The 21,888-nt window shown below is 38.8% G+C and overlaps 1 protein-coding gene across 3 annotated transcripts in view; it reads left to right on the plus strand.

The window, feature by feature from the left end:
* GRIA4 (glutamate ionotropic receptor AMPA type subunit 4) overlaps positions 1–21,888 on the plus strand; it is a 293,893-nt gene that overhangs the window by 224,135 nt on the left and 47,870 nt on the right. For all 3 annotated transcript variants that reach the window (XM_089775674.1, XM_089775672.1, XM_089775671.1), the window contains exons 10-12: positions 3,767–3,973; positions 13,775–14,145; positions 18,154–18,352. In XM_089775674.1, coding sequence (XP_089631800.1) covers positions 3,767–3,973; positions 13,775–14,145; positions 18,154–18,352 — 777 coding nt within the window. The remainder of the gene's footprint in view (positions 1–3,766; positions 3,974–13,774; positions 14,146–18,153; positions 18,353–21,888) is intronic.

A 21,888-nucleotide genomic window follows, 5' to 3' on the forward strand; every position in this document is an offset into this window, starting at 1 on the left:
CATCGCGATATTCCATGCTTTGCCTCACTTGCATATTTCTTGTGCAAAACAGCGCAGTGTAGATGTAGCCTGTTTTGTCATTTGAGTTCATCTTTAATTGTAATATAACTCAAATGGTAAACACATTTTTTAAACATTTTTAATTTTTATATATGCTATGTATAGTAGTAAAGAGGACAACCTAACAAGAAAAAGGTAGTACGTATTCCTGCTACTTTAATTGTATTATTTAACATTTGTGAGTTTCACTCTATTGTCCTTTCCAACTAAGATCAGGGTTGCATGGTTCTAGGCAGTGTACAAACACATAGCAAGAGCCAGTCTCTGCCTCAAAAAGTACAGTCTAAATCGGTAAAACCAACAGAGGATAGGAGGGGCAAGAAAAGCATAAAGAAATTAAAAGACTTGACCAAGACTTCCTGACCAGGTTTCATGAGTCGCCATCCAGTGTTTTATCCAGTGGATGGTACTGCCTTCACAGAAATCACATCATGTCTGCCCTGGTCCCTCAACAACACCTTTCCTCAGCAGTTCATCACAGGAATATGAGCTGATGTTAAGATTGAATTTGCCTTTTTAAAAGGAAAATCAGGAGTATACAGAGTTTCCAATTTATTTTACTGTTTAAAGGCTATACTGGGGTGAGGAACCTCAGGCATGGGAGCTGGATGCAGCTCACGGCTTGCCTGGATCCAGCCCCCGAGGCTCAGCCACCCTCCCCCCCAGCATTGGGGAGCTCATGTTTGTGCTCCAGCCTCCCTGATACTACTCCTGGGGGCTGGAGTGCACGAAATCTACTAGGCTAGGCCCCTGTAGGCTCTGGTATGCAAGATGGGTGTGGGAAGTGTCTTTCTCCTTCTCAGTCAGGGCCCACAGTGAGGGTTTTTTTCCACTTCTCACTTGTGTGTGGCCCCAGATTGATTTTTCTGTGGGTCAGTGGCCCCTGACCCACAAAAGCTTCCCCACACCTGGGCTATACCTTCAATGCAGTCTAGCCCTCAGGGAGAAACACACGGAGAGTCAGCGGCTGGGTGCTGGGGGGATCAGGGAGGGAAGGGAATGTTGAAGCAGCTTCATCCTTGCTTCCTCCACACTCAGCTCCTATCCAAAGTAGCTCATGCCCAGTGTGTATTTACCATTGCATGTTGTGTTTTGATCAGGAAAAGCTGAATCCAACAGTCGATGACTCAGCCTTTTTAAAAGAAAGTAAAAAATCAAAATGTACCAGGGCACTGCACTTCAAGGCTATAAGGATGTTATGTGAAGAAGGGAAATCTGACAGGGTATATTTAGCTAAGCTACTGCAAAGCGATGCATTGCCTTAGTCCTTAGTCTCTTCTTTCTTTATCAGTTTTGTTTACAGAATGGGCATATGGACAAGCCCAAATTAAGGCTAGCACTGCGCATATGAACAGCCTCCCCAAATTCAAGAAGATACATAAACACATTCCTAATTTTAAATATGTGAATAGTTCACAGAGTCAATGAGGCCACTCAAGCTTAACTTAAATACTTACCTGAAGGCAGCCCTATGTGAGGAGATTAGGGTTGTAGGTACCTCTGTCCTCCCACCCCCTTCTCTTCTGTCTTCACACAAAAGAGATTAGCTGAGGATGGGAATGCAAGGAGTAAGTGCAGGAAGTGGTGAATACCCCATTTAGAAATTGTAGCAAGTGGCACTATGTGGTAGTTTTCCTTCAGTATCCACAATGTACTGTGTTGTACACAGTACAACTAAAGCAACTCGTTACACGATTGCACAAGTCTGAGAAGTGCTTCTAAAACTCAGGCTTCCCCCCCCCCCCTCCAGTGGCTCACATGTGATCTGCTGTTGTCATCCCCCAGTTTCCTGAATAGAACTTCACCCCTCCAGTCAGGAGATCACTTTGCAAGTCAGTGTCCAGCGGCGTGGTAGACACTTCTCTGTGCTTAGGCCCTTTTTTAAAGCTGGCCTTAGTGGCAAACACTCTAAGCTGTGAAAGGCCTCAAAGAAAGAACCTTTTTAAGGTCACAGAAAGCCATGAAAAGGGAACTCCGCCCTAGGAGTGTTGCTTGGTGGCAGAACAAACTGTGGTCACATTGAAGAGATGACCAGGGGGACAGGCCACAAACATGCCTAAGGGTAACATGTGCATAATATTCTCTTGGACCTGAATCTTGGTTGAAAAGCAGAATTTAACTGAAATATTTACAAATCCCAGGTGCTTATATGACTGTTAGCTTACACAAGTTCCTTGTCACACTTATCCCCACACCAAATATTAAAACAGATCAGGCACTACAAACTTGTTGCTGCTAACACTTGGGCTGTGTCTACACTGCACCCCTTTTCCGGAAAAGGGATGCAGATTAGACACTTTGGAATAGGCAAATCCGCGGGGGATTTAAATTCAAAGTAGGAATAAGAGATCCTCCAGAAAAGGGCTTATTTTCCGGAGAATCACGTCTAGACTGGCGCTTTTCTCCGGCTTATCCCCAAGCTGGAAAAAAGCGGCAGCCATGTTAATGCAAATACCGCGGGGGATATTTAAATCCCCTGCGGATTTGCCTATTCCGAAGTGTCTAATCTGCATCCCTTTTCCGGAAAAGGGGTGCAGTGTAGACACAGCCTTGATGTACATGTGTTGGTTTCAATAAAAAATAGTTAATTTATACACTTGTTCTTTTTCTTTTGCCTGTGTTCTAACTAGGCATGCTGTAAAAGATGTAAGTAGGGAAGCGGTCTATAGTAGTCACCATTAAAGAATCAACATTTTCCAACTGATACCACAGGTATCTTTTATTCTGAGAAGAGGAAAATGTGATGACTCAGATGTTTTTATGAAGTAGACACAAATGTTCTAACTAGGCAAATGGTTACTTTAATGGAAAGAATTTACTTTAAACTGATTATTAATAAAAATTATGTAAAATAATTGAAGATGTGCATTATTTTCATAAAAATACTGAATTCTGAATCTACAATAATATGGAAATACTGTGACATTTCATTTTTTGCAATCACATACTGTATATTTACATTATAGTGTAATTTGCATAAAAAACAGATCCATTTTTCGGAGACAATTTTACTTGCTATTTTCTAGCTCATCTATGGTTTTAAATGACTCTAAATGCATGCAAAAAGATAGCATTCTTCTAACTTTACACTTGTCTCCATATTCCTTGGTATGTACCAAGAAACAGCATGTACTGTCTGTGTAGGGGGCAAGTAGGTGTTTCCCCATGACCATATTAGTTATTTCTGTTAAAATACAAATTGTCTTCTAGTAACCAAGGTATGGCCAAGTATTTTAAACAATGAACAGCACATAACATACCAGACTATACATGCGACTATATCCATAGAGGATCCACAGCAAGTGAAAGGATGTACATATTTCAATCCAAAAGTTTAGTTTTTTTAGCTTATGATCCTATGTATTGTATAGAGCTCCAATTGTTTGTCAGCTTTTTAACTTATGATATATGATACATATCTATTGGGAGCTCTCTCACTTAAAAGAGTAACTTGTATATAAATGCTTAAATTGTGTATGTTTATAGTAAAAGGGTTTTAATGTTGATTTTATAACATAAGCAAATTAATCATGTAAATAGAATATATATGTATATTTAAGAGCATGGATTTCTGCATTGAAATATACATGTGCTAGAGCTATCTGTGAACTTTTGATAAAATGCATATTGTTCAGTGGACAACATGATGCTATTCAGAGTCTGTGCTGTGTACTTCTCCTTTACAGTTCTACTTCTCTCATTATAGGAAGCCCCATATGTTATGTTCAAGAAAAACCATGATACGTTTGAAGGGAATGACAAGTATGAAGGATACTGTGTAGATCTGGCATCAGAAATTGCAAAACATATTGGTATCAAGTACAAAATTGCCATTGTCCCTGATGGAAAATATGGAGCAAGGGATCCAGAAACAAAAATCTGGAATGGGATGGTGGGAGAACTTGTTTATGGGGTAAGCATATCAATTTTTGAAGTAGGATTTAGCCTTTCATAACATTATTCATAATATTGAAACTGTATATGCATTTTATTTGACCTGGGGGAAAAAGAAGAAAAGAAAATAACTAAAGTTTATTTTGAGCATTCATAGTGCTCTTTTCTAGTTAAGGTCACAGATATTTTTAGTTCTACTCTTTACTCAAATACTCTCTTTTTAATATTAATAGATTTCACTGTTTGAACATTTTAGTTAGGTTCATATATTTTAATATCAGACTAGGTGAAAATCTAGTCTGACCTCCTGCAGAACCTGGGCAATAGAATTTCACCATGTTACTCCTATATCAGCCCAATAACTCAGCATTGGAGGGGGTATGTAATTTAAAAAGACATAAAGCATTGTTTTAAAGATTTCAAATCATGGAGAATCCACGTAGCAATGTTCAGTTAGTATGCTCCACAACTAGATTATTCAAAATTCAAAATAGATTATTCAAACTAGGTGATTGGGCAACAAAATGGCCAATGAAAATTAATGTTGATAAATGTAAAGTAATGCACATTGGAAAACATAATCCCAGCTACATATACAATATGATGCGGCTAATTTAGCTACAACTACTCAAGAGAGAGATCTTGGAGTTATGGTGGACAGTTCAGTAAAAAACATCCACTCAGGCTATGTCTACACTACAGAGTTTTTTGGCTATTTTTCCACAAAAACTCGCAGAGCATCCACACCTCAAGTGCGTTTTTGAGCAAAAAAATCGAAAGAGCAGAGGGGGTTTTGCACAATAGATATTCCTCTTTCTACAAGGAATAATTTCTTTTTGCACAAGAGCTCTTGTACAAAAAGGTATGTGTGGACGAGGAACGGAGGTTTTGTGTAAAAAGAGGCAATCGAAAAAAGCACAGGTGCTCTGGTGGTCATTCCCTAAATAGCAATCAGAGTTTTCTTTTGAGAGAGTATCCATGCAGTCTGGACATTCTTTTGAGCAAAAGCGCATTGCTTTTTCGATGCACTTTTGCAATGTGGATGTGCTCTCATGCAAGATGTTTTTGCGGACAATCTCTTCCGCAAAAAGCTTCTTGCGCAAGAAGCTTGTAGTGTAGACATAGCCTCAGTGTGCAACGGCAGTGAAAAAAAGCAAATAGAATATTAAGAGTCATTAAAAAAGGGATAGAGAATAAGACAGAGAATATGCTATTGCCTCTATATAAAAGCATGGTACAGCCACATCTTCAATACTGTGTACAGATGTGGTCGCCTCATCTCAAAAAAGATATATTGGCATTGGAAAAGGTTCAGAAAAGGGCAATAAACATGATTTGGGGTTTGGAACAGGTCCTATATGAAGTGAGATGAAAAAGACTTGGACTTTTCAGCTTAGAAAAGAGGAGACTAAGGGGGGAGATGAGGTCTATAAAATCATGACTGGTGTGGAAAAAGTGAATAAGGAAAAGTTATTTACTTGTTCCCATAATATAAGAACTAGGGATCACCAAATGAAATTAATAGGCATCAGGTTTAAAACAAACAAAAGGAAGTTTTTCTTTACTCAGTGCACATTCAACCTGTGGAACTCCTTGCCACAGGACGTGGTGAAGGCTAGAACTTTAACAGGGTTCAAAAAAGAGCTAGATGAATTCATGGAGGTTAGATCCAACAATGGGTATTAGTCAGGATGGATAGGAATGGTGTCCCTAACCTCTGTTTCTCTGGAAGTGGTAGACAGGAGAGGGATCACGTGAGGATTACCTGTTGTGTTCCCTCCCTCTGGAGCATCTGGTATTGGCCACTGTTGGCTGACAGGATACTGGACTAGATGGACCTTTGGTCTGACCCAGTATGGCCATTCTTAGGTAAAATTAAACCAAAATTTCTCAAAGGGAGAGCATCAATGATAGCATTTAAGAGTGAAATTAACTAGTCTGAAACTATGACTATTCTATCACGATCCATGGATCCTCTGAATAACAGAAAAACAAATACAAGAAAAGAACATTAAAGGAAACTAATTGTAGTTCCAAAAGGATGGGAAACTGAGGAGACTTGCAATGCCTATTGTTAACAAAGCTAGAGAAAGCTCAGAGAGCCACCTAGTGGCTCTTCATCTTGATGATAAAAATAATCCTGAAATTATCTAAGGGAGAGGGAGATGGAGATGATGCCACAGAGATTGCTGAACTCTCTTTCCACATGAGAATAGTTATGTCTATGCTACAAAGTTTTTTCAAAAAAACTTCAATTACGTCTACACTGCAATCGCATTCTTCCGAAAGTAAGTCGAAAGAACAGAGTGTTTTTTCCAGTATTGGTAATCCTCATTCTACAAGGAAGAAGCCTTTTTCCAAAAGAGCTCTTTCGGAAAAGCTGTGTATGGACGGGGAAGAGGGAGTTATTTTGATAGAAGAGGAAAGAGGAAAAAGCACAGCTGCCTTGGTGGCCACTCCATCCAGAGTATTCACAGCTGAAATGCACAATAGCATCCATTCAATGTGGACACTATCTTTTGAAAAAGCAGATCGCTTTTTCGATGTGCTTTTGCAGTGTGGACGCTCTCTTTCAGAAGAAGTTTTTCTGGAAAATCTCTTCTGGAAAAGCTTCTTCCGAGAGAAGTCTGCAGTATAGACACAATTTAGGAAGATTACCTGTGCAAAGGAGAACCCGCCCGTGCAGTTCCTGGGGACTATTCCCATGTCCATCTATAAATATGGAAAGTGTGAGACTCTTCTCTAGCAGCATGTAGGCAGCATAATGGTGAAGTTCCATCAGGAAGCTAAAATATGAGAATCTAGATGAATATATTTATTACAGTAGTTGCAAAGGAGGGGTCAGACCTTAAGTGCTGTTAATCCACACAGTTCTATTGGTTTAACTGGAAATGCTCCAGTTGAGGATGTGATCCAAAATGTTAGAAAACTTTAAATAGATTGAGGGGTATATCATGAAGCTATGAAGAGCCAGTAGAAATGCTTTAAGTGCACCCACTATAACTGAATCGTGAGAGATGATGAACCAATTCAAAGAACTTGCAAGCAGAGTTTGAAGTCTATTTATCCTTGAATAATCTCTTTTGTTAAAGGCAACCAACCACAATACTTACAAAAATACCCAGGGTATTTAGCAATTAGTGCCAGCTAGATGCTAACTTCAATGGAAATGAAAAGAATACAATCATTGTATTAAACTAAGATAGTGAGAATTCTTTATTTTTCTGTCAGGGAGAGATGTGGTGAAAAATGTCATGACACTTAGCAATTGAGCATAACACTTCTTGTGCAGTTCCCATTTTATCAATTAGGAAGCCTAGAGACTCAATTTGATTCTAGAAGTGAGCTATTAGAGTGTGAACAAGGCCACCATAAATCATACCAATTGGCTGTGCTAGAAGAACAAATGATAGAGTGCTTGCTATCCCTGCCTTTATTTGGTGCTATTATTTTCAGAGTTTGTATCAGCATGTTGGATCCCAGCTTCATAACAACATGAGGTAGCATTAAGGGTCAGTTCTCATTCCCATTACTCAGCCCAAGTTGGTAGCTGCTTAAGAACTCCATAAGAGGGGAGTAGGGAAATCCTCTACCCTCAACCACTAGAGTACCATAAGCACCTTCCAGTAGTACATTAAGCGATGTGACTGACATCTGTCACACGTAGTTTGTTTTCCCTCTTATCCCCAGAGAATGATGCATACATTGTTGTAATGTTTATTTTTCTAGGGGGTTATTTTGGATGTGAGGTTCTCTTGGATTCCATAAATGCTATCTAGAAATCCCTTTCTCCTATCCTAATCTACCTGAATGACATAATAGTCTTGACAGTGCTCTACAATCCTTGATAATTAGCTTGTTCACAGAAGCACCTTCTGGTGATGAATGTGATTAGTGAGTCACAATAGGTGTTTCTGAATACACTAGCAGTCAATCCCACTTACATATACATTCTCCTGACACAGAATGTTATTCTTTCACTGTGTAATGAATAAGAAGATCATTACCCATTTCTGTCAAAGTCTGAGAAGTGATGGGATTCTAGAGTTCTTTTTTTTTTTCATTTGCTTTTTGTAAGACAGCACAAAATGGGTGGTAGTCAGGGAAATGACTAAATATTATATTTACTTATCGGGATATAGCACTTCAGCAAGTAAAACTGTCCTTAGCATGAGACCTAATCTTGCCATGAAACCTAAAGTCTGAAGGATCTATAACCTATCCAAGCTTCATAGTAAGGCATTCTTGACTGAAATATTGTCATAGATTCTGGATTTTCAAATATATGTTGTTGCTGTTCAGCAAAACTCCAAATGTAGCAGCTAAAAATAAATCCAGTTAATTGATGTCTAAAACCCTGCTTCATCACCACTCCAGCTAATATCCCAGAACTTGAGAGACTTATTAGGTGCTCTGATATACTCCCACTATCTTTTTGGCTGCACTGAAGTCAAGTATTAGGTGGGACTTTTACAGATCAATAATCAATAGCCAAGTTTAATACTTATAGTGACAGATTTCAGAGGTAGGCATGTTAGTCGGTTTCAGCAAAAACGAGTCCAGTGGCACTTTAAACACTAAACATTTTATTATGGCATAAGCTTTTGTGAGTTGCAACTCACTTCATCAGATGCATGAAGAGAAAGAAACTTACAGTGAGAGTTATTAAATATGCCAAGATATTATACATATACAGAAGACTACAAGCAATATATCACAGTTTTTCTGAGGATATTTCTACACTGCACAGCTATTTCGAAATAGCACTTCGACACTGCAGGGAAGCCTCAAAATTAGTCCTAGGCAGGCTTCCCTAATGTAGACATGTTATCTCGATTTAGAGCCCCACAAGGCGCTGGAGAGGAATAACTTGGAATGGCCCTATTGAGGGGCTATTTCGAAATAGTAGGAGTAGAGCGTCTACACACGTCTTATTCGAAATAGATATTTTGGAATGTGCATTATTCCTCGTAAAATGAAGTTTATGGATGATAATGAAAACCCTAGTGTTATAAAATCAAGAAATGGTTTATATAATAGTTTAAAAACCATGGTATTTTTAGAGAGAGTTCTTTTTCTTTACTTTCTGGTGTTTCAGAAACTTCCTAGCTTTATTGAAATTCTCATGCTCACAGAGTTAAGGCTTTAATAAAACTACCAACACTGGGAAATTTGCAATAAAACAGTGAGAGTTGGCAACACTGTGTTTACCCAAAATACAGGCATTGCTCTAATGGCTGTTATGCAAGCAAGTGAGATTTTCAAATGTATTTGAAAACAGATTGTTGCTGTTGAAATTGGTCCAGCATTTTCAGTGGCAGAATTCAAGTTGTCTTACTTCTCAATCTAATAACTCATGTTATCCACAGTTCTAGAAATCTGAAATTGCAGCTATCTGGTGGCCTTAGGGGACAGCCCATTACAGATATATTCTCCAAAAGGCTCTTCATGAACATATGTGTGTATGAATATGAATAGATAAACTAGGTCAAATCGACTGTAACTTTCATTCCAGTTGAACTCAATGAAGTTACGCAAGGGATGATTTTAGCTTTTATTATTTCAAATTTTCACAATAAAAAAATTGCAGCTCGATATATAATCCTTTTCAGTTGGTGTTTATGCTAAAATTGTATAGTGGGACTTTCAAGTGCAGATATAATCTAAGGATCTGGCAGAATTCCATAATTTTCCATTTTCAGAAGTTTATCATTTGGTTAAAAAATGTTTGCTTCTATCCTGAACTATTTTTAATATTTTTTTATTTTAAGAGTTTGTAGACATTTCAAATTTTACAACACTAGAAAAAATTACATTTCAGATTTTATTTCTGATTTTGTGTCATGCAAGAAACTTGCTCAGAGATTAATTCTGCAAAGAATTAAAGTATAAGAACAGCCATACTGAGTCAGACCAAAGGTCCATCTAGCCCAGTATCCTGTCTGCCGACAATGGCCAATGCCAAATGCTCCAGAGAGAGAGAACACAGCAGGTAATCATTACATGATCCCTCTCCTGTAATCCATTTCTAGACAAACAGAGGCTAGGGACACCATTCCTACCCATCCTGGCTAATAGCCATTGATGGACCTAACCTCCATGAATGTACCGGTTTTTTTTTAGCCCTGTTAAAGTCCTAATTTTCACAACATCTTCTGACAAGGAGTTCCACAGGTTGACTGTTCTGTATGAAGAATAACTTTTCCTTATTCACTTTTTCCATACCAATCATAAACAACACAAAGACACTCTTCATCACATGCATGCAGGAGCCAGGTAGAATGCTCTGCTAACAGTCTCAGGGTGTAACTCAGCACCATTGATCACTGTGTTTTCCCCTTGATTTCAAAGAGTGCAGAATTAAACCCCTGTGCATAATAGTGGTCCAACTAACATACTCAGTAATGTTCCATATCTTGAATGAATCATGAATAGCCAGGCTGACTGAAATGTGAGGGACCTATCCTCTCATAACATCCCGTGGAAGGAAGTATAGTGATGGTGGATAGCAGAGATGCTTCATAGTGCCACCACCCAGTTGCCACCACCTCTGCTGCCCTGACCCAATCCATGCTTTGACAGCAAAGGCCAGAATTTAGCTACTGAGGCAGATGCAGCAATTCCTCTGTTGTTTTGGGTTTTTATATACAATGTATAAGTGTTTTAGACTCATAAAATAAAAAAAATCATGTTAAGGAACTATCAAATACACTTGCATACTACAGATAATTCGCAGTCATAATCTATGGAGCCATGACCGTGCCTGCCATGATGCTAGTCCTGTGGGGAATTCTGAAATGGTTGTATTTGGAGCCATACTAAAATTGCAGAATTTCCCCCAGGACTGAAATGTGTGCAAGCTACACAGTCTGCAGTTACAATTTCCCTTCTACAATTTGACAACATCCATCAGTGTAGTCAACGTGCTGCATCAGCATGACTTCCCTCCACAAGCTCTTTTACTTTTATAAGATAATTTTATTCCAGGGCTAAATTAGCAAATCTTGTTGACCTGGCATAGTACAAATAAGCTATATGATAGTAGAAAACACTATAGACTATATTTTCATTCATAAATGATAACCATGCATAGTGATTTCATCTTTTTTTTGACAGAATATTTATACCAGCCATGGGCAACCTACACTAGTGAGTGGTCCTCCATCTCAGTGGGCTGCAAGATAGTTGTAACCAAGATGGTCTCCCAGGATAGGGTAGTTTTTCTATTAGCATTTGCATACCTAGAATTTGCAGGATGTTACCAGATTTGTCTGTTACTTTGGGGTATGCTCATGTATTAGGGTTACTGAGGGGGGATTGATAATTCCATCAGTTTACTGCTTGTGCTCTGATATGTAGCTTTACTTTCCCGTCTGCAAATTCCCTCCCAATGGAGCTATCTTGCAGGTTCTAGGTTCCCCAGGACTGGGTTCTTCCCACCCTAGCATCAGATGAACACACACAATCACACCCACTCCCAGAGCACGTCTGAGAGGAATGGTTAATTAGCATTTACAAGCTGATCCCTTATGTGCCCCAGGACTCATTGGGCTGGGTTGCACAGCAATTCCAAGCAGTGGTCCCCCTGTGTTCTTGGTTTTAGTAGGATGGATTGAACAGCACTTTAAGCTGCCACCCTCAGATACGCCCATGTTCAGCACCTCTCTATCCCCACTTTCACACCACGACCATTCTTTTAGCAGAGAGACAGAAAGAAGCAATCAGGTTAGCCATAAAGTTATTTATTTCTAGGTAGTAACCATACAAGGGAAAAAGTCTCAGAGGGGTAGCCGTGTTAGTCTGTCACTGTGAAAATGAGTAGTCCTGTGGCACCTTAGAGACTAACAAATACATATATAATATTATTATTATATGTCATTACTCATGAAAGCTCAGGATACTATATAGTTTTGTTAGTCTCTAAGGTGCCACAGGACTACCCGTTGTTCATACATGGAAAGCCAAACAAAACAACTGCAATATTAAATCTAACTTAAATCTGATTACAAACATTAAGGTTAGCAAACCAAAACTGATCACATAAGGCAGGATCAGGAGTCTATACCAAAAGAGAGAGAGCGAACAAGAGAGAAAGAAAGAGAGAGAGAGATCTCATCATTCCATGAATCTTAAACTGATCCGGATTCCCAGATAATGATGGTAGCTGTCTAGAGTGTTGGAGACAGGCAGAGCAAAGCTCCCAGTGCAGTCAGGACAGAGAAGATGAAGTCCCAATTAAACTGATGTAGAATTTAGATCCAGGCGTCAGAATACTTTACTTGAGCATAGGTAGGGAATTCTGTAAGGAAACAACAGTGATTAAAGAAGGAACACTAGACCTTTCTAAACAAATGGTTCAAGGGAATATTCTAAATTGTTCTGTGTAAGCTAGACAATAGAAACTGATCATTCCTCCCTATTGGTGGTGTTCTTTCAAGGGAGCTTATAATATAATTAGGTAGTGTCAGTATTTTGGATACTGGATTTATTACTAAAATTGATTTGATAATTAGTGAGCTGGGTGTGTGCAGGCATCGGTTCACTAGCATCTGGAACAGAGATTTCACATCAGTCAGTAGTTTTCTGTGTCTCAGAGTTCAGTGTAATTCTTGCTTTGGAATCTCTGTTCTCCATTCTGTATGCCAATGGAGGTGTCTTCAACGCAGATTAGATATGGGGTATTTCCTTAATCTTATCACCCTAGACTGGAGGGCTTTGGCTGTGTCTTCCCCTGCCTTTTCAGTGCTTTTTGCATGGGCTTTGGTTCAAGCAGAGGCCAGGAGTGGGTGAAGTCTTCCATGAATACTATGCCCTGGTTGCCCAAGAACACATCATTTTAGTAATGCCGGTAGGAGAAAACTGTGTGGATGGAAACCAGTGGAATCTGGCAACTCTATGTGCGGGCAACAGTAAACAAAATGTCTGTTGGGCTATACATAGAACCTCAGTAGGCTGCATGTGGCCCACGGACCGCAGGTTGCCTACCACTGTTCTATACAGATCAACTGACCAAAGCAGAGGCAGTGGGATAGTGTTATTTATTTTTATTAAACGTTTGCTGTGGAGTCTTACCTAGCGACTCAATCAGTATTGGAATTTACAAGATAAACAAACTAGATCCATACCTTCATGTTTTGGTTTCAAATTCAGGTTTCCTCCTATAAATTGTAAAGGTGGTGGGTGGTATGCATCACACTTTTTCATTTCCATTCCTGACATGCTGCCTTTTAATATGGTCTAAGGTAACAACACCAAAACAAACATGAACTCCCAGATCCGACAAACACTTAGGCACATACTAAACTTCACAGTCTTAAATCTTTGCAGCATCAGAGCCTTAATTTGTTTCTTTCCTTAATTTCTGTACTTCTCATACTATTTGGAATGCACATTTGGGATCATTTGCATCTTCACCCTTTTCCTGAAGAAGAGATCATACCAGACAGAAAAATCAGTTCAAACTAACTATATCTGGTGGTTTTATAGCCAGAACGAATACTCTGCCCATTTGGTGGTGATAATATAATTTTGTTTTAGGTTTACCTGTCTTTTTACTCATCTAATTTTAGATTTGACACTGCAACCCTTCACCATAGTATTTGAGCCTTCCACATTCTTTGATTACTAAATTATCAGTATATTTCTTATACAACTATAAACCTGCATTTTATTCTAAAAATTGATAGAATTAGCCATAAGAATATATAAATAATCCTAACAGTTTGCTGTTGTTAAAACTATGATTTTGGAATTAGCTGCTTCGATAATTGTACAAACCAAAGTTAATTAAGCTATATGTCTATATTTCTTTTTCTTCTAGAAAGCAGAGATTGCTGTTGCACCTCTGACCATCACTTTGGTACGAGAAGAGGTCATTGATTTTTCGAAGCCTTTTATGAGTTTGGGGATCTCCATTATGATCAAAAAGCCCCAGAAATCTAAACCAGGAGTGTTTTCCTTCTTGGACCCTTTGGCATATGAGATCTGGATGTGCATTGTCTTTGCCTACATTGGTGTCAGTGTAGTCCTGTTCCTAGTTAGCAGGTTTAGCCCATACGAGTGGCACACTGAAGAGCCAGAAGATGGGAAAGAAGGACCCAGTGATCAGCCTCCCAATGAGTTCGGCATATTCAACAGCCTCTGGTTTTCCCTGGGTGCCTTTATGCAACAAGGATGTGATATTTCCCCAAGGTTTGTGTCAAATCTTTTAATTTGCATTTTATCTTCAACACTGATGATGCCTGGGTGCATAAAAACTTCCTTCTCTTCTTTTACTGGTGGTATGTAGAAGTTCATTATTTGTGGAGTTTTTCCATTTAGAAACTGCAAGAGCACTGGAGAAACCACTTTAAGAATTATATCATGTTTGTTTTCAGACTTCGGTGTAAATAAACTAGGAACATTTTCTCAATTAATAACTTATATGCATGGGAGCAATTCCACTGGTTTCATTGGACTTGAGTAAATACTAAATATTGCCTGCTGTATCCCAGTAGGAATAGCCTACCATTATGCTGATTATTCAATCTGCATGAATGAATGACCTATTTTTGTTTCATATTAAAGTTTACAGGCACTGGTTCCAGAGTATCACTGTATAAAAGAGAAAGTGCTTTTAGTGACTATTTCTGATAAATACTATATAATTGCTAAACTCTAAGAGTTGTTGTCTTGAGTTACCAGATTCCCCAGATTTTGGGCACACTGCAGGAACTTTTACTTTTACTTGCATCACTCACCACTAGCACCACTGATTGGGGGAGGGCTAAAGGGAGTAGTTGCTCAAGGGCCCAGCAATTCAAAGAGGCCCGGAGCTCCCAGCCACTGCTATTCTTGCAGCAGCAGTGGTAGCGATTGAAGCCCGTGCTCTTTAAATCTCTGCTGAAGTCCTGTGCTGCATACTCCGGATGGCTCTGAGGGCTGGCTGCCTCAGCCCTGCTCCTTCCACCTGAGGCTCTGCCCCTTCCAAAAGCATGGAGCTGCCCTCCAACCTTGTCTTGGGGCCCACCCAGACTGTCACTCCCCTGCTCACCACCAGCTCATTAAACATTATGTCTAATTTTTTCCAATATGGATGTCTAAACTGAGCATTAGCAGTAGGATTTCAGAAAGTGATCTGTGCTGCCTCATGCTGCTATTGTGGTAAAACTCCCAGGCTGTGTCTACACTGCAGGCTTCTTGCGCAAGAAGCCTTTTGCACAAGAGTTTTTGCGCAAAAACTTCTTGCACAACAGCACGTCCATACCTCAAAAGCGCACCACAAAAGTGATGTGCTTTTGTGCAAGAGAGTGTCCACACTGCATGGACGTTCTTACACAAGAAAGCTCTGATGGCCATTCACAGAATGGCCATCCGAGCACCTGTGCTTTTTCCAAAGGGTTTTCTTGTGCAAGAAACCCCTCTGGAGTGTCCATTCTTGCCTTTTTGCTCAATAGCTGTAGGGCTAAAGGGAGTTATGCCTCATAGAAGGAGGTTTACCTACACCAGCAAAAGCACTCTGTTCTGCCATTTTACTGCTGATTTACTTGCGCAAAAGTGCATTTAAGGTATGGCTCCACAGATTTTTGCACAAAAACTGCCATTTTTGTGCAAAAACCTTGCAGTGTAGATGTAGTCCCATTGATTTCAATGAGAGCAAAATTAGGCCCATGCTGAGGGGTTTTTTGCAAAATCTCACTCTAAAGGTAAAATCATGGATGCTGGATCACATTTTCACATTGCAATCAAAGAGAAATATCCAACCTGATAATGATTTTATCCCTTTACCTTTCAAATACCTTATGTTTGTTTTTAAAAAATATGGATTAGTTGGCCAAAATCATGGCTTAGAAACAGCCACCTAGTTAGCAGACATTATGGAAACTTAGTAAGTTCTGCCCAATTCAACTACATTTTTCCCATGTAATGTTTTAGTCTTTTCTTGGGCAGATTTCCAGCTGTGTGAAATGTCAGCAAAAGTGACTGCTGTGTTTTGCAATGGGGACAACATAGTGGCAAGTACAAAGGATTTGAAATCAGGAACTTCTTGTCTCTGACACTGAATTCTTGTGTAACATCGGGAAAGTCACTTAAGATTAAATTTTCAAAAAAGTGTCTAAATGACCTAGAACCCTAAGTTCCATTTTCAGTATTGATGATATAGCTAATTCAGAAGCTTTTCTCATTGAAAAGTCAGAGGGACTTGGTATCTAACTACCAGATTTATGTATTTCTGCGCTCAGCACTGCAATGCCTTAGGGTATGTCTACACTACCCTCCTAGTTCGAACTAGGAGGGTAATGTAGGCATACCGCACTTGCAAATGAAGCCCGGGATTTGAATTTCCCGGGCTTCATTTGCATAAGCGGGGAGCCGCCATTTTTAAAACCCCGCTAGTTCGAACCCCGTGCAGCGCGGCTACACGGGGTTTGAACCAGCGGGGTTTTTAAAATGGCGGCTCCCCGCTTATGCAAATGAAGCCCGGGAAATTCAAATCCCGGGCTTCATTTGCAAGTGCGGTATGCCTACATTACCCCGCTAGTTCGAACTAGGGGGGTAGTGTAGACATACCCTTACTGATTAAGGAACATCAGTCCTATTTGAAAATCAGTTTTAGGTTCCTAAATCATTTAGGTGCTTCCATGCTGACCATGGCAATAGCTAAATTCCTTTAAAAATCTGGGCCTTAGTCACTTTTGAAAACGGAAAAGTTCATTGAAAGCAGTGGGTGTTAGGCACCTAATGTGCTTTTGAAAATCCCAATAAGTACCTAAAAATCCCAATAAGTACCTTTAAATCTGTCCATAAATCACTTAAGTGCTTTTTTTTAAAAGTACTCTTTCACCTTAGTACTGCAGCCTCTACTCGTGAGTCTCCTTAAAGTCAAGGTCAGTTTTGCCAGAGCTAGGATTGAAGATAAGCCCATTAACCCATGTACTTCAGTTGTCTAATCTGTAACATAATGATGATCCTTCTCCATCCAACCTCATAAAGGCTGCTATGCAGATTAATGTGATATTTTTATTAACATGATAATATTTACTTTTAATATGAAAAGCATTTTGTACAATGTGGATATTATTCAACAACAAAACATGCTTCTGCTTGTGGCCTGTTCAGGATTCAAAGTCAGGTTTGCCAGAAATGGCAGCACTAATTCATTGTGCCATCTAGCTCCCAGATCCTTGGTAGTTTCATATTCTTCTGTTGTATTTTAAGGCAATGTATGTGAAATGAAACTCTCTGTATCTCAGTTGTGTTTGCAACACTGAATAAGGCTTTGGAGGATACTGTTTCATTTCAGAACACATGCCTAGATAACACAGAGAGGGGGAATGATGCAGCTGTGCATAAGGCAACTGAGCAGGAGACTTAAGAGCTTCCTGGCACTGCCACGGACTTCTGGTGTGACTTTGGGCAAGTAACTTGAACTCTCTGAATCCAATCCAGCTTCCTTTGAATTTAATAGCAAAACTCCCTATGACTTCAATAGCAGCAGGAGCTATTTTTTATCCCTGTTTTCTCACCTGCTAACAGTTCTTTAATTTTCCACAACATTTTTCTCAAATGACAGGTGGTGCTGAAATTGAAAGTATTATGTATTACTTATGTATTGTCAGTATTATCCTGTTGTTGTTATGTTCAGCTTCTTAAATAACTACATGAAACTAGGGGTTTTCAGACAGCTGGGTGAATATATACTCAGGTGTTTTCTTATAAGTGGCAAATGACATAAAAGTGCCAATTGTGCTCTAATATGACAGCATATTGTGTATTCAGGGGAACTTGGGTAGTTTGAGTTTTGTTTATATTTTAGAAGGAATAATAGAGATCTTTTGGTGTTCTGCTAAAAGCCCACCCTGCTTTACTATTTTCACTCTTCAGAAATTGATACTTTCTGTCACAGAGCCTGAAGAGTGTAGTTTAGCAGGCATTTCCTGTATTTAAAAGTTTCAAGAGAACTACCACTGGAGAATATTCACAATGCCATCTACAAATAGCAATATTTATATATTGCATTTTATATTAGGGGCCTCATGATTTGTGAGAGGAGTGCTATTAGGAAATATGCAGTGGTGCATTATCTTTATAAAATCTCACACTCATTTTGACCATTTATTTATTAATAAATCGCCGTAATAATGGTATCTCTCACTTTCTTTCTTTTTCTCTCCTTGACATAAGAGATAGGAAAATGTGCATTATCTTATTCATGTTTAGATCCCTCTCAGGTCGCATTGTTGGAGGTGTTTGGTGGTTCTTCACACTCATCATTATTTCGTCATACACTGCTAACCTCGCTGCTTTCTTGACTGTTGAGCGAATGGTCTCGCCCATAGAAAGTGCAGAAGACCTTGCCAAACAAACTGAAATTGCATATGGAACACTGGACTCAGGGTCAACAAAAGAATTCTTCAGAGTAAGTCAGCATGCTTAATAAGGACCATCCTCCCTACAGACAATCTACAATGAAATGTGCAGAATGCTGAAAGGCTGCTCCTTTTCAAATAATTATGTTGGGGTTTGTAGCTTCTGTAATACTGAGGTTACAATTTTTACCTCTGGCGCCACTTGTTGGCATTTGCAGTCATTTTAATTTGTGGAAAGTTTATTGATTTTGACACATCAGGCAAGGGAGCAGCCCTGAGGGATAGTGGAACGAGAGATCATTAGAGCAGCATTGCACTACTGGTTCATCTCAAGTTATAGTATGGGAATAGAATCCAGCATTGAATGATCTATGATGATAATAAAGAGTCTTGCTGTTTTGCTTCTACTTCTAGCATTTGCTGGGGACTCGTTTGCTAAGGGGAGGCATATGAAACCTGGTGACTGAATCAAAATTTTATTAATTGCTGACTTACATAGAGCATGGAAAATGTGATGTGTTTGTGGATTTGGAGCATTCGAAAACAGCCTAAATGACCAGTGATAATTCATTTTCATTAGCTTTCCTATATCAGTGTAGTAGGGGTGTATAGTTCTCTTTTCCTAGCCACATGGAGACAGAAAGCACTGACATTACCAACAGTACATAAGAACACCCATCAGTCCTTCTGCTTAGTTTTCTGTTTCTTGCCATTGGAAGTACAGCCCAAGTGGCTTAAGTGGTATAAGTCTTTGTGGGTTTTTGTCATTTTTAGCTAGAAGTTGTTAGCAATGATCTCATTTGAGATTAATTAAATGCCAGGTGTTGCCTAAAGTTCATAGGGGAAAGTTGTTTTCAGGAGAAACAAGGAGTTGGAATGTTGGGGGGGGGGTGTTTCTCTTCATTAAGGGTATGTCTACACTGCAGAGTTTTTCTGGAAAAACTACACTTACATCCACACTGCTATTGCGTTCTTTCAACAGAAAGTCGAAAGAACGCCGGGTTTTTTCCAACAGTGGTAAACCTCTTTCTACGAGGAAGAAACCTTTTTCCAAAAGAGCTCTTTCAGAAAAAGGTGTGTGTGGACGGGGAAGAAGGGTTCTTTTTCAAAAGAAGAGGCCTCCAGGAAAAAGCACAGGTGCCCTGGAAGCCACTCCTTCCATAGTAATCACAACTTCAGTGCGAGATAGTGTCCAATCAATGTGGATGCTATCTTTCAAAAAAGCAGATCACTTTTTTTGATACACTTTTGCTGTGTGGACGCTTTCTTTCTAAAGAAGTTTTTTCGGAAGATCTTTCCGGAAAAGCTTCTTCTGAAAGAAGCCTGCAGTCTAGACGTAGCCAAAGTCTTGTTAAAAGAACAATGTTAAATGCCAGGATGTTTTCTTCCTCCTTTCTCCCACTCCCTGCACCAAAAAAAAAAAAAAAAAAAAAAACCATTGAGAATCATCCTCAAACTGAAATCGCTCAACTAGATATACATCTTTAACAAAACCTAAATTGCTGACACTGTCCCTTTAATTATTTAACTTGGTATCTGCTAAGTGTTCCTACCATATCTATAATTAAATATTTTTCCACCAGAAATGAATGAGGATATTTTAGAAGAGTTTGTAAAAATGTTTTAGTATTATTATTTTGCACATGGATTGAGTCCATCAGTATGGTTAAGTCCTTACTGAGCATAGGGCTAGAAGGATCCCTTACTCAAAGATTTTAAAAACTGGAGCTCTAATCTTGCAAACCCCTGTTCAGGTATTTACCTTTATGAGCACTTCATTGGTTCAGAATAAGTTACATGTCCTCTCTGAAACTGCTCCCTAGAGAAGCTTATAACTTGAGAGTCGGCTCATGCTTCTGAGTCTAGAGGCAGGCCAAGATGATGGATGTCACATACATGGGGGCTTGTCTGGGATTTGAACTGCTGTGATCCCGTAATGCGCCGAATGAGCTTCCTTTGTCCTGAGGAAATGTGCAACTCTTGCCACATTGTGCATTATGAGGAATCCTTTAAGTCTGGTTCTTTAACTCAGCTTCTGAAGAGTCATGGTTCTAGTTTTGCAGTTTCCACGTTTGATCCCTGGTGTAGAGCATTGCAAATGATGACCATTGCTTATGAGTCTTTCCATTAACTAGGCTAACACAGCTATAGCAATTAAAATACATAAATGGCTGAGGAATACAACAGGTTTGTTTAACTTTAGAATCATTTGAGCATTTCTTAATAGTTCCCCATTATTTTTTAATATACCTCACATGCCCATTGAGAAATTTCATTTCTTGTAGGCAATGCTGCAGAGTGAGAGTATAGGATATGGGGGAAAAAATGGGACCCTGTTTGTGAGGTTTCCACAACGCATTGACATACTGCAATTTTGAAATAATGAGGTCAGCTTCTTTGACCAGTTATCATTCTTGCTTTTATCATTTTTTTCTAATTATGCTGTAAAGGTAACTACTATATTGTGCTTCAATTTTGAATTTTATATAAATAGCAAGATCCATTTTAAAAATAAACATAATTTTTTCACTTTAATCTTTGGGAATTAAAAGAAAAGCAGCAAAATCAGCTGTTTCTCAACATTTTCCCCTGTATTTTAGAACATAAAAGCAAACAAGACAAAAGTAGCTACAAAAACTAAACGTAACTGCACATATAAATGAAGCTTTAACGAGCACTAGGCTAGCTGGATCACTTTGTTTAAATCATGTATCTGAAGGCTATTCTTCAAAAGGGTTCTGATCTATGCAATGCTGCAGGGTCTATTGCTAAAAAATACTTAAATGGAGAAAAAATGAAGTATTTCCAAAGGGGTGCAAAGTTCATCAGCTAAACGTATATAATACAGACATTAAGATCTAGCCTTGATAAACATTAAGGAAAACCTTACCTGTTTCACTCAGTCCAGCATTCTAAAAGACAACACTTTTCTTCATTTTGGGGCTTCATGCTGCTGTTTATCATTTTATTAATAATTACCAACTCAATGAAAAATCATAACTCATGACACTGTGTATAAGCATTTTGCTATTTGGGGGCCTAGAGGCAGTCAGCACCACCCAGGAGTGCTCAGTCATTGTCACGAGTTAATCTAAATTCATTTGCCATCTGCTTTAGTTTTTTTTTTGATCAGCAAAGAGAAAAAATGTTTTTAAAAGTAAACTGAAAAGAAAAACATAATTCCTTTCTGACTGTTATTAAAGCTGTTTGTGAAAGCTGGATGTTGAGAGCATTTGCTCGAGGGCAGAAAATTAAATTTCAATTGCCTTGCAGAAAAAATGCCCTATATAAAAGGCAGTATTGTCTAGTGGATTAAGTATGAGAATTCAAACCTCTCACTATTTCCTTATATTATAGTATGGGAAATCTATTGGTTTCCTGTATGGTTTTCATCTAGTTTAGCTTATATATAAAATGTTGATGATGACAGAATTATTCAGCTGAAAGTTAGATGCTTGAGAATGTTTCTATATAGACGAGGACTTGTGAGAACTTCAGTGTTGTTTGCCTGGTTGGAGAAGGAAATTGAATTATGAAAAAAAGGTTGTTGTTTTTTAATTACTATGTTTAGAAAATTTAGATCTTG

This window comes from Pelodiscus sinensis, chromosome 1 (genome assembly GCF_052426305.1).
Source record: "Pelodiscus sinensis isolate ZL-2025 chromosome 1, ASM5242630v1, whole genome shotgun sequence".
Classification (NCBI taxonomy): domain Eukaryota; kingdom Metazoa; phylum Chordata; order Testudines; family Trionychidae; genus Pelodiscus; species Pelodiscus sinensis.